The following is a 14489-nucleotide window of genomic DNA, read 5'->3' on the forward strand; positions in this document are numbered from 1 at the left end:
TAAAAATAGTACTTTTTCACCATATCAGAATGGCAAATTCTAAATAAACTCATGATTTTACAGCCAGTATTAGCAAAAAGAAGACTTAATAAAAATCAGGCAGCAATTAGTGGCAATAACAGTCTAATTTGAAGGGATTGGGACTCAAACTACAGCATTCTGAAATTTTTAAGCAAACTATTGCAAATGGTGGTTTGAAAATGTAAAAAAAGTTCTTTGTCTTTTAGTCTTTTTACACGAAATTAAAACATATTTAATATATATTTAGCAGTAAAAATATCAAAAAGAAATGTCTTTTATGCACTTTTATGAATTTATTTATTTCTACTTTTTGAATTTACATTTTATAATTTTTATTATAGAATCTGCAAATCTATAAAATCTGCACAACTATAAGTTCTACACAGGCTTTGATTCTAAACTTAGTAAAACAGCTTGTGATTTTAAACATAACTTTTGATGTCTAACAGTGTCTATTTTCTCAGTGAAATTTCAAAAGCATTTTGTCTTTGATTTTGGAATTAAATTCACAGTATCTATTCTTGTTTGATGGATGATTAACATGCTGATCTTTTTGAAGTACTGGAAATACCTTCATTTCATTCCCATATTTATGGAATGCAGTTGTTTCAATGCTTTAACGAATTTTTGTGACTTCTTTACCATATGGATGCTTATTCAAAATTTCAGATACAAATCTTATGGAGTATAACAATATCTATTTATTTATAAAATTTTTTCTTAGTGAAAAGCACTGAACTTATATTAGTATTTTGAAGCCTTTTCAGCCAAAGCCATTTGAATAAAATAGCTACTTGAATAAAATTTGTAAAATCATTAGGTATATTTTAAAACCCAGAATATGAAAAATTAGCAATGCATGTAGCAGGATTTAAACTCTAGACCCCCAATTACAAGCCAGACATGCATCCAATTTCACCACAAAGGTATAAGATGAGGAATGAGAAAAGTACTTAAAATTTTTTTAAATGACCTATATAAATATTATTTTACCCATGCTCAGAGATAAAAGCAACAAATCAATGACTTACCATATTGAAATTGCCATAGCTCAAGAACTGAATTTTAAAGTTTTAACATATGTTGAAATTTGTGCAGTAGTGACTTAGTTATTTTTATTCGCGCAGAGCATAATAGTAAACAATTTTGAATTCTAATACTTCTTATTTCTCCATAAAAATCATGAAATAACGTTTGACTACTAATTCTAAATGCTTCATAATTAGCTATACCAATGAAGTTTTTGAAATGTCATTTAAAACGTTTTAAAGTACTGTTTCTGGGGAGAGAACTGATTTTGAAATAAAAAAATAAGAATACCAAAGGATAAACTTACCAGCAATGCAATTGCAAGTGCTAAAAATGAGACCACCACTCACATACTGATAGCAAGTTCCATAATTACCGCAATGTCCAAGAACACATGGTGTAGATCTTATTCTAAGAAATACTGGTGTTTTGGGCAAATCACATGCGATGCTAAAATGTTACATATTTACAAAAAATTAGAAAAATGTTAATTACAAAATTTGAAGTATGAAACATGCTTTAGCTTTTTGTTCATTCAGGATTTGTATGAAACACAATTTTAAAAGCATAAAAGTATGTTTAATAGATTCAGAAGGCAAAAATATAAACCTTTAACTAAACAATACTACTTGAGAAAAATTACAAAATTAAACAAAGAATGATAAACAACTTTTTAATATTTTATATTTAGTAACATAATAGTTTATAAATGTCCTGTTATATTAATAACAGTAAACAAACTAAAAGCAGTCATTAAAATGTATTCAGCACAGGAATTAACATTTACCTATCATTTGTGTCATTCATAATGTAACATTTAGTGTTAAGACGAAAATACCAAGTTCCTGCTTCTGGATATGGCACAAATCTTGTAGCAAAGCGATTATCCCATGATGATGTATTCACATTTAGTGATATTCCACTGGAACAGTTAACATCTTCAGAGCTTGGTCGTACACCATAGGACAGGCAACCAGATACAGATACATTGTAATGTGAAAGGTTCTATAAATAATGAAATCAACCTAAAATAAACACATTCCTAGACAGTTTTATAAAATCAAGCAATAATGGGAAAAATAAATTAATAAAAATGAAATTTTACACACAAAAATAGTTCTTAAATTTACAAAAATCCACTTTGAGAATCAAGTAATTATTAATTACAATGTAATAATTTAAACAGAAATTTTACTGAGACCCTGCAATAATTTGCTACACAGCAAACAAAAGTTATGAAGAAAGAACAGATGAAGTTTTTGAGCTCAAATATAGAAATGCTTTGAAAGTTCCAAGCCGTTCTAATCTAAAATGGCATTTTCAGACGTACACAGTTGCAAAGGAAATAAAACACACTCAAAATGGCTTATAAAATTGTTAATATGTATTACAAAAAATTATATCAAAAAAAATATTAATCGAATGTTCACAGTTTGCCACTGTTGCAAGACATGTTCTATATCTTTATTTTCTTGTTCTACATGTTTGCTTTCTTTGCTTACAAGCAGATTTACATGTTTCTGATAATTTTGTGATATAAATCCTCTACCCATGGAAGCCAAGCCCATGGAAGTCACAATGGTTAGCATTTGCTGGAATAAACATAAGAAGTCACAAGGGCTGATATTGGGATTCTGGGATAATTGCAATGTAGTGACTCGTAAAAGTTCAGGATACTGAACAAAGCCCGAAATGTTGATATTGGAAACCAGGAACTGGAGCATGAAACCCAGTCAGAGCTGGAATTCCCCATCCTATAAGCATTCTGAATATAGATGATGCCATAATGCAGAGCTCTGGACATTGACACTTTCACTTCAGTGTGAGGTCATTTGAGTCCAGTCCAGAAGGGAAATCTTCACTGCTCCAATATTAATTCCTGTGACTCTTCTTATTACAAGTATCCAATGAAGAAAGCCTATCAACAGGAATAATTAAATGCAATACAACTGCAAGTGGTAACATTCTAGTGAGCATTTTACTGCCAGCTTTTATGTTTGCTATCTTTTATATAACAATAAAGCTTTCATACACTACCTTCATTATACAATACTCAGTATGCTATCTGTGCTTATTGCATATTAGCGTTCCCAAGCATAAAAATAAATATAATTTCCCCAAACTAGTAAGTATGCCTGTTTTTTGACTTTACACTGATTTTCAGAAGTAACACCAGGAATTTACCTTTCACACTATGATATTATTTGACTGAACAACTAACTTCACTCATTCTAGTTAGTTATTATTGGATTGCTAGTGCAAATATTTTTTCAGCATTATTTCTAGACAAACATGCTTAAAACATTAGAATTCTGCTTACTCCAAGCTTACTCCTTACTTTTGCTATATTATGAGATAACATGCAAAATTATCTTCATTTTCTGAATTTATAAAGACAATTTCATGTGCTAAATCATTTATCTGTGATTAAAGATGCATTTTATGCCAGGCATTTTACATAAATATATGAAAAAAAAAAAAAAAAAAAGCATCAATGATTTCAATGCAGAACCTTTCTGCTTCATCAGTGAAACCCACCGGTGATTAACTATACAAACCTTCATTGATGCTAAACTTTTCTCTGCATCATACTCTCCCTTTTAACTAGGATACCTCTTTCAAAACTGGAAATGAACTTAGGCAAACGGTCTTTCTTGGCATTCTTTAAATCAGAAAAACCAATTCAGATTTTTTGCTTCTGACTGGATTCAAAAATGTTTCAAGACTTCAGAACTATTATAAATATGTTTTGAAAAAGATATACATTTATATTTAATATTTATATAATAAGATCTGAATACAAAAATAAATAAATAAATAAATAAATAAATAAAAATTAAAAAAAATAAATAAAAGCATAATGCTTCCAAAAGGAGCAGCTGTTAAATATCATTCTAACAATGTTCTTTAAAAGTAATATCAGTCACAAAAACATCACATATGAATTACACAGGTCAGCATATTGCTTTTGAGATTTTATACACTTATCACAGTGTTAACAATATAGTATGCAATCATAATTTCTGAATATGGGAAAGCAAAGATAAAACAAAATGAAAGGAAAAATTATTTCAGATTTATTATATGCTTCTGGAACATAAAAAGCAGTATGTATTGATTATTTGCATTTTCAAAGCACAATGGTAGCTGCTTGATATGATCACAGTAAATGTTATCCCTCTCTATAAGACAGACTTTCATACTGGATTAGACAAATATGATTCACCCCAAGAAAACATATTTTGCCTGCATAATAAACTGCAAAACTAAAGTATCAGTTATTCTCAACATTGATACGTTTTTTGCTATTAGTTGGAAACTTTAAATCATAAAAGGAAGCATAAAGGGGAAAATGGACAACCTGAATCAGTTTTAAAGCACTACTTCACGTTTGTCCTTATAATGATGCATATAAGAGCCCAGTAATAATAATAATAATAAAAAAAAAAAAAAAAAAAGCAGAAGACTTAATGGCAGGGAGTAAAAGCTAACTTTGTTATAACAAATGGATAGTTCATAGATATTAGGTTTTCCAAAATGAAAATCGTGAAAGATAAACTGTTATCTCATTGGGTTTGAGCCACGGATGCTTCATTTGGTAGCTGGATGTCTCATGACTTACAACATGACAGTATGCAATGGGGGAATATGAGAATGCCTAACAAATTTACTGCAGAAAATAAAACTATATTGGCTAGTAATGAACTCATAGTTAGAAAAAGAGATGCAGCTTTTTTCTGCATTAGAATCTTGAATTTCAGAGGGAAAATGTTAATTATTTTTAAAATTTCAAAAGTACATACAATGCAGATGAAGCACACTTTACCACCCGAATTTATCAGAATACACAAATTAAAGAATAAGTCTGCTTTTATGAAAACTGCTAAATAAGGATACTATATTGTTTAAGTGTGCTAGTACAGCTGGTTGTAGGAAATGGTTTTGTTCAGTAAAAGTAAATATCCATGATTTGTCAAGAACTCGCATATTAATCAATACTCCATATTTGAGATGAATGATAGCCTGATTTCCAGGATCTAATTTTATTGATACAGGAGGTGAATGAACCATGATGTCTGTAGACAGTGTGAGACCTACATTGTCAATATTATAATGATGTACACAACAGTACAAGGTGTTTTACATTGATTGGGATAAAAAGAAAGCACACGTGTGAATGCTGTAATTACTTTATGTTAATAAATAAAATTTACAATGAAACTATAGTTATCCAAGTTTCTACAGATTCTCTATGTGTGCCCCTGAGGTGACACGGCAAATATCTATGCAGTATGACAATTCCCGCCACACTCGTGATAGAATATCCTTTGCTAATGATTCAAGCACTTCAGTTATCCACTGCTGCAGTTGTTAAGCCCTGGCCAAATGGAAGCATGAGCACTTTGTCTTTAACAAAACCTTATAGGGAAAAAAAATGACAAGGGGGTTCGATTTGGGGACATTGGAGGCCAATAAAGCAATGGCCCAGCATGGCCAATCTAGTAATGGGGTAGACTATCATTCAGGTACAGGAGCATGTTTTTATGCCAATGTGGTAAAGCATTATCTTGCTCCTGAATGACCCATTAATCGATTTTTCCACGAAGATAAAGGAGACCCAAAACACAGCTGTTGGCAAGAAAAAAACAATAATAAAAGCATAATGGGGGAAACATTCACCTTTGGAGAATCATGCTCATGTTCCATTACAACACATGGATTTTCCATGCACCTAAATTGTAAATTATGGCAATTAACTTTGCCAGAAATGCGAAAAGTGACTTCATATCTAAATACAAGTCTGTTTACGAAACCAAACCATCTACCTCCAGATTAAGTTGCAAATTCTGTTACAAAGCTTCACGCAATGGTTTTTGAAATGTTTTAATGCCTGCACCATTTGAAAGGTGTATGGCCAGACTAGTAGACATTTATGTAACACATGCCACACTGTTACATGAGGCACATTGAGTTTAGAACTCACATAATGTGTTGATTTTGTGGGACTTTGTAAAAACATTTCAGAAATTTTTTCAAGTACTTCCATTTTGGGTGTTGTTCATCCTGGGCTGGTTTTCTAACATAATCAGCTCATGTTCTGAAAGCGCCTCATCACTGATGTTGCGATGATGCAGTTTTTTTTTTTTTTTTTTTTTTACAAAGTTTTGTGTGAAAATGCCTTTGAATGACAATAAATGATGATGTTTTGGTGTATTCCAAAACACAATACACCTTTCTCCTGCATGGATGGTGCCATTTTGATTAACAGTGCATCTAGCAGTGATTTTGTAACAAGATTTTTTGCTGCTGCCAGATCAAACTTGCATAATTGTAGTTTTAGAATTAAGTTCTTTCAGCTTAATAAATCAATTACAGAATTTGTCTTATGCTATTCTTTTTGTCCCATTCAATATGAAACACCATGTAACTTCTTGTCTTTCAACACTAATTCGTCAATTCAGCTTTGATAACAAGGCATTATTCAAGCAACAAAAGCCTATTACTGCAAAGTAATGAAAATAGCAGTTATTGGAGCATTTAAAAGATAAAAATGCTACAGACAAAGGCACTAACAAAGAAATATATCACAGATAATCGTTGCAGCGAAACAAAACCACAGTGAAAACAATTGAAAATATGCTTTAAAATGAGTAATAAAGATAACAGAAAAGGATTTCTAAAAGTAGTTTCTGCTTCTCGCCTTCATGAACAACAAAATCTCCATCACGAACATTGATGACTTTCGTGCTTGAATGCCAACTGAGAAAAAAATTGTTAAGGTCGATGAACTGATTAAAAAATGGTTTGCCATTCTTTTATGATGAAATATAAGTTATAATTTTGAAGAACAAGTTTATACAAAGAAATTGGAAAACCTCTGACAAGTATGCAGATGCATGAAACATTATATACTTTTTGAACATTAGAACATTAAAATTTTTTAACATTAGAATTGTTCATTAGACATCAGCTAACTTTCAGATGCAACATATATATGAAAATTTCATCAATACTTTATCACAAAATAGCCTTTGTTCATTTGAAACAATACAAAATAAACTTTAATAAATGCTTCCTATTTTTGTGGTACATACTTATTATTACATAAATATGACATTATTGACAAGTAAAATTTTTATCTGATATGGGTGAAATTCATTTACCAAGGTTATCATATTAAGCAGCAACCAATGTATTTTGTATATTTCAAGTATCATGGAAAATTCAGACATTCAATAAGTTATATTATTTCTTTATTCTAGCAATTCAAAATAAATTAATAAAGTTCAGTACCATGAAAGGTGATACAGCTAATTCTATGACCAAAGTTCCTCCAATATCAACAATAGGTAGAACTTCAAAGTCTGTAAGTGTATACTGAGTGTTTGATACATTTAATATAACAGGATAAGAATCATCTTTATCAGGAGGAAGATTATATTCATATGCCAAGTTTGTTGGTAGAGAAATACGTATTAAAGGAATACGTGGCCAACAGGATGAGTTTTCAGAAGTAAAGTTTGTTTCATATTTGGTGTCAAAGTATGTCAACCCATCACTTTCAACTTCCACTGCTTCTGAAATATCATTCAGAGATGAAGAATCTTGGCACTCTGCAACGACATTTAAAATAAATAGTAAAAATCATTTGCTTATCTAAAAAATATCTCTAACATATAGTTACAAATTAAGGTGGCCTTCCATTATCTTGACCTTTAGATATTTGACTTGTAATTAGCTTTAACAAACATATTATTTCACCTCATCAAGTATCCTATTTCAAAAGATCACCTGGATATATAAAGTTTTATGCTATTTGGAAGTGATAGATGGTGCATTGCAAATTAAAAACAGGGTTTGCATTTTTATGATTTCCATATTTCGACAGAGCTCTGTCGTGAAGGATGCACATATTTTTCAGATAAATGAATGAAGCTGAATAACCTTTAATTTTGATAAATCTATTGGTAAAGGAAGTAAATGCATATTAAAACAATTTACAGGAAAATAAATAAGTGGGAAAACTGATGGAAAAAACTGAAATTTTAAACTCAAAAATACAATACCCGACATTGAAAATGTGATAAAATTAAGCAAATTTCAGGATAGACGCACGTCACTGAGATATGCGAAACATGCGAAATGCGCAGCTCTCCAGCGCACATTGGAGAAGCTATAAGGGAAAGAACCTGCAGAATGTTAATTTTCCAAGTTAGACTTCAGGAGGAAGTGGCATATTTATATTGCCATTATCAGGCCCCTTTTTGCCTACGCATCGCCTGCATGGGCTGTGGTTCGCCCAATTAACCTACGTAAATTGCAGATAACTCAAAATAAGTTCTTGCTTCTGATCACTCGTGCACATCGCTTTGTCTCCAATCATACGCTCCATAGAGAACTGCAGATCGAGACTGTCGATAAATTTCTCCACAGAATGAACGGCAACTTCTTCAAGAATGCTCGGACTTGATCTCACCTGGGACAACTTAATGTTTTCAATTATGAAATTCTCGAAATGGACTCAGATATTAGACCCCTCGCGGTCCATCTCACCCGTGACTCAAACTTCCCTACCTAATTTTTGTACATATTCATGTATATATTGTTTTACCTTATTTTATCCTTTATGTATCTATTATTTCAGTAGTATTTTGTTACTTTTTCCCATTTATCTTCTAACTTGTATGTTTTGTGTAATATGTCATGCAAATGATCTTGTCTTTGTCTCCTAGCATAGCGCAGACATGCCTCTCAGTTGGCCCCCGTTGCTTCTATTCGTTTGTATCCTCCTCTGTCTTTGGCCGTTTTCCGACTGTGACTCCAGGTCACCCCCTTTTTACCCAATTTAGACCTCCACTTTACTACGTCCAGCATATTCTAACGTCATGTGCCTTCTTGGCCTTGCTTATCATCGAGCTGGACACGTTGCGCCTAGCGTGATATTTCGGCTATATCGTTACGGATGTGGATGTGAATGTTAATTTTTTGTGCCATTATTTCTGCTAGGAAAATCATCGTAGAAAATTTGTTCTTCTCCCAGAGGATGCGTGTAATAGCAGAGACTGCCAGGCCGTCGTCAATGGAGGCAGTTCCAGCAGGCAGACGATTTAACGAGGGTCATGGTGATCGGCAGGTTGGTTCATATGGCAAATCTCAGCTGACATATACCTGGAAGCGTCCACTGTGCACCGGCTGTGGCGATGATGGTTGGAACAACGAAATGTGACAAGTTCTAGGGATGCCAGTGCAGCCAGTGATGTCAGCATGTGTGGATCAGCACAGGCCACCCACCGACAAGCGGTGGTGCATTCGCAAGCCACTTCTACCTCCATTCTACAGCATGTTCTACAGCAGACGCCCTGGGTGTTCCCATACCAACCACGATCATTTGCGGTCGATTGGTGGCTAGTGCCCTGCACTCGTAACATCTGTTAAAAAGACTGCTATTGACCCTCACAATCATAGACACCAACGTCTGCAATAGTGCCGGGCTTGAAGGATGTGGATGACAGAATGGCAGAGGGTCGTGTTCTCAGATGAGTCACGCTTGTTTCTCCAGTGATAGTCGCCGTGTACGAGTGTGGCATCGATGTGGAGACAGGTCCTATTTGGCAACAATTGTGAAAGGTCCCACTGTGTGACAACCCAGCATCATGGTTTTACGCGCAATTGCATACGATTCCAGGTCACCTCTAGTTCGTATTCAGGGCACTATGAAGGCTAAACGATATGTGGATGATGTACTGGGAACGGTGATACACCCCTACCTTCAGGGAGTGCCCAATGCCCTTTATCAACAGGATGCTGCCTGACCACACACTGCTTGTATAGGCCAAAAAGCTCTGAAAGTGGTACAGATGCTTCCCTGGCACACCTTTCTCTCCTGATCTGTAACCAATAGAACAACACACTTGGGATGTGATTGGTAGACGCTGCCACTGAAGTGTTCAGAAGACGAACTGTGGCAAATGGTTGACAGGAAATGGAGAGCTATTCCTCAGGACACCATCCATAGTCTCATTGACACTGTACCTAAACGTGTTGCTTCGTGTATCGCCGTCCAAGGTGGTCTTATAACCTACTGAGCTGATGAAGTTCTCGCTCTGTATTACGCATATCATTTTGAAATAAAGACCACTTATTGTTCGTTGCTGTCTCTCTCTTGTTTGCTGAGTTTCATCACTTTCTGTCCACTCCTTTTTGGTCTTGCATTTTCAGTGCACATGCAGGGCATCAAACACATGATTCTTAACACATCTATCTGTTTGCATGTTTGAGCAACCACTCTATTCGTTGAAGAACACAAAGGGAAGATTCCTAACACATCAAGTACTTGGTTACCTAGCATATCAGTGATTTAGTGTATATTTTATACAGCACTAACTCACGTATAATGCACTCTGAAACATGGCAAATGTAACGTACTCAGACTGTATATGCCTAGAGAGAAAAGCATTATACCCCAAAATGTGTGTTATTAGGAAATAAATTTCCTTCTCCCAGTTAACACTTCTTGTTTGAGTAATACCAGCTACAACTCAACTCTGTTTAAGTTTTATATTTTAAAAAATAAGCTCTATCATTTTTGTAAGAATAACTACTTCTAAATTTTGTAAATATCTGCAGTTAAAGTGTTTTTTCATATTAAATCCATAGTTATTTTCAAATCCTTTAAAATACTGGCGTCCTTGGAACAGGACTATGGATAATTTAAAACGAGAAAGAACACAATTACGGCGATATTTCACAACTTCTTTGAAAGAAGTGGAAACTGTTCTAAAAGATGAAGCAGTAAGTAAGATTGATTTGACATCTGTATTTAATATTTTTAATGATAAAGCTGACAGATTATTTCAGTTAGATGAAAAAGTTAAAGTAACGTGGCTAGAAATGGAAAATTTTAATGAAGATGAATTTTCTAAGGATATGGAATGGAAAGCTATCGAAATCAGTGGGTTGCTTTGAAAACGAAAGTTGATTTAATGTTATCAACCACTGAAAGAAAAAGCGATACTCCCAGTATAGTAAATGATACTAAGCAAAATTTTCGTCTTCCTAAGTTAGAATTGAAACGTTTTGATGGTAATATTAAAAACTGGCTACGATTGTGGGGCCAATTCAAAAAAATTCCTGATGATGATAGTATTGATGCAGATGACAAATTTCAGTATCTTTTACAAGCAACTGAAGAAGGTTCATCGGCCAGAGATTTAGTTGCAAGTTTTCCACCATTTGGCGAAAACTATTACAATGCTAATGAACAACTGAAATCTCGTTTTGCTAAAGATGAACTATTAATTCAAATTTATGTTCGTGAACGTTTAAATCTAGCGAAAATTTTACTTTGCGTGTTCTTTATGATAAATTGGAGACTCAGCTGCGAGCATTAGAGACTTTAGGGGTAACGTCTGAAAAATATGAAGCAATGCTATATCCTTTAGTAGAATCAGCTCTATCAGAAGTTCTTATCTAGGAGTGGGAATGCACATAACCTTGTAGAAAATGAACATGTTAAGAAATTTATTAGAATTTCTTCATTTGGAAGTTGAAAATGAAGAGTGGTTACAATTTGCTAGATCAGGGCTTGCGAATGATAAATTTGAAAAATTTAAAACGAAAGAAAAAATTCCCACTGCAGCTTGCATTGTATCTAATGAAAAGCAAAGAGCCGAGCAAAATGGCAAGCATTGTTTATTTTGCAACAAGTCGTTTCATAATACCTCAGAATCTTTTAAGGCTGCCGAGATGTCACTGGAGGCGAAAAGGGAAACATTGAAAAAAAGGAGAGCTTGTTTCGTCTGTTTGAAACTAGGACACAATTCTCAGATCCGCAAAGCTTATTTAAAGTGTATTATATGCAAGAAAATACACCATAGCATTATGTGCCCAAATATAAATCAATCAAAACAAAACAAACAGTCTGAATCGGATGCACAGGTTCTTTTGTCACCAAAAACTTCTCCAACGTTATTGTTAACTGTATTGGTGAAAATAATCAATGATAACAGGTCCGGAATCGTTCGTGGATTATTTGATACTGGTGCTCAGAGATCTGTCGTACGAAAAGATATTGCGCAGAAACTAGTATTGAAACCTGCAGATCAAGAAATGATGAGTCAAGGACTTTTTAGGGGCAATGAAACTAAACAAGAGTCCTACAATGTCTACAATATTACATTAGAAAGCTTGTGTTCAAATTTCAAGTACACTATTTCAGTTTTGGACGGAAAGAAGATATGTGGTGCAATTCCACGTGTAGAGGATTCTGATATTTATACAATTTTGAAAAAGAAAAATACAGTGATACAGGAGAATGTGTGCCTGAAATAGGTTTATTAATAGGAACAGATTATCTTGGTGCATTATTGACTAGGAGAATTGAGCCCATTGATAATAGCTATTAAAACAAAACTTGAATGGACGCTTCAAGGTAAACAAAGAAACTACTCAAAATCTTTGTGAGTATTGTATATGCTAATAATTTAGATTTGATGGAATTATGGAGCCTAGATGTCATCGGTATAAGATGTCCTGCAGAAGTAAAGTCAAGGCAGGTAACCGATGAAGAAACAGTAGATATTTTCCGTAAAACTATTAAAAGAAACGGAGACAAAAGATATGAAGTATGTTCGCCATGGAAAAGTGGACATCCAGAATTAGAAACGAATAAAGAATTAGCCACTAAACGGTTAATGTCAACTACCAAAAATCTCATTAGATATGGACATTTAAGAGAATACAATGATGTGTTTAATGAGTGGGTTTGAGATGGAATTACTGAAATTGTAGATAAAGACAAGAAAAAGGGACACTATTTACCACATCATCCTGTGATAAAAACTGGTGTAACAACAACAAAAATCGTCCGGTTTTTCATGCGTCGACGAAAGATTCCAAAGGAAATTCCTTGAATAATTCTTTAGAAAAGGGGCCAAATTTATTAGAATTGGTACCCAAATTGATAATGCAGTTTTGGAAAAACGCAATTGGCGTAACATCAGACATCAAAAAAGTATTTTTACAAATCAGTTTGAATCCAGAGGATAGGGAATATTTTAAATTTCTGCGGTGGAAGGAGCTATCAAGACGAGAAGAAATAATCACTCTCCGACATTGTAGAGTGGTATTTGGTGCTTCTCCTAGTCCATTTTTACTAGAAGCAACTATAGTTTACCATCTAGAGAATGCTCCGGATGAAAGGAAGCAAATAGCTTGTCGACTCAAAGAATCTTTTTATGTGAACAGCTGTATTACAGAAGTTTTTATTATGACTTTAATAAAATTATTTGATCGAAGAGGTAGAGTAAATATAATCTACACTGACAACAATACCAACTTCATTGGTTCAAGCAATGCTCTTAAAAATTTAGATTGGAAGAAGATCATGTCGTTTTGCACTATCAAGAAAATCAAATGGAATTTTAACCCTCCAATTGCCGCCTGGTGAGGAGGATGGTGGGAGCGCATGGTTAGAATGTTGAAAGAGATGCTAAGAAGAATTTTGGGCAGGAAAAGTCTTGACTACGAAGAGTTGGAAACTATGTGACTGCAAAGCTACAATAAACTCTAGACCACTTACATATATTGAAGACAATTCGGAAGGTCTGAAGCCCTTAACTCCCGCTTGTTTCTTACAAAGTATTCCTAGCAGTGAAACAACCGATTTAGACGACATCGACAGTAAAAGCCTAAATATAAGATTGCGTTTTGTACAAAAATTAAAGCACAATTTAAGAATAAGATTTCGGAATGAGTATTTAGCAATGTTGATTCATAAAGGTAAGAGCCGGGAAGAATCTTTGAGTTGGAGAGGTCGTTCTCTTAACAAACTGATAGCAAACATATCAACTGGTCTTTAGGAATCGTCATTCAAGAGTTGCCAGAGTGAGAACAGCTGATGGAGAGAAGTTGAGACCATTTCAAAGACTTTATCCGTTAGAAATCAACAGTTGTTCAGAAAAGTTACCATTCATTGCCCAAGATGCTCGAAGGGATGAAAGTGACTCTATGAATATGCCTCTGTGCCCTGCAGCTAATGATTTAGATTCCAGTGAAGATGATGATACATCACCCAAAGTCCCAGATTTTGTTACTTGTCGTCGACGTGTTAAAATTCCTAATAGACTTGATTTATAACTTTTGTTGCAATTTATAGGTATCCTACATATTGCAAGGTGGGAGGTTGTTTGAGTAATACCATATACAACTCAACTCTGTTTAAGTTTTATGTTTTAAAAAAATAAGCTCTATCGTTTTTGTAAGAATAACTGCTTTTAAATTTTGTAAATATCTGCAATTAAAGTGTTTTTCATATTAAATCCATAGTTATTTTCGAATCCTTTAAAACTTCTTTTGTAAAAGTTTCAAAATATTTTAAATATAATGCAATGGAAATAAATATTCAGAAATTTTAAATATTAATAAAAACTGCAATGCAG

The 14489-nt window shown here is 33.7% G+C and overlaps 1 protein-coding gene across 1 annotated transcript in view; it reads right to left on the reverse strand.

Annotated features, from left to right (window-relative positions):
- The window catches only part of LOC118188723 (transmembrane protein 8B), a 167526-nt gene that overhangs the window by 38506 nt on the left and 114531 nt on the right, over positions 1–14489 (reverse strand). The window contains exons 6-8 of the mRNA XM_085809561.1: positions 7345–7664; positions 1838–2055; positions 1358–1500 (exon numbers count right to left, since the gene is read on the reverse strand). Of these exons, the coding sequence (XP_085665687.1) occupies positions 1358–1500; positions 1838–2055; positions 7345–7664 (681 nt within the window). The remainder of the gene's footprint in view (positions 1–1357; positions 1501–1837; positions 2056–7344; positions 7665–14489) is intronic.

Source organism: Stegodyphus dumicola, chromosome X2 (assembly GCF_044657685.1).
Source record: "Stegodyphus dumicola isolate Sdum_Otavi_A_Nest chromosome X2, ASM4465768v1".
Classification (NCBI taxonomy): Eukaryota; Metazoa; Arthropoda; class Arachnida; order Araneae; family Eresidae; genus Stegodyphus; species Stegodyphus dumicola.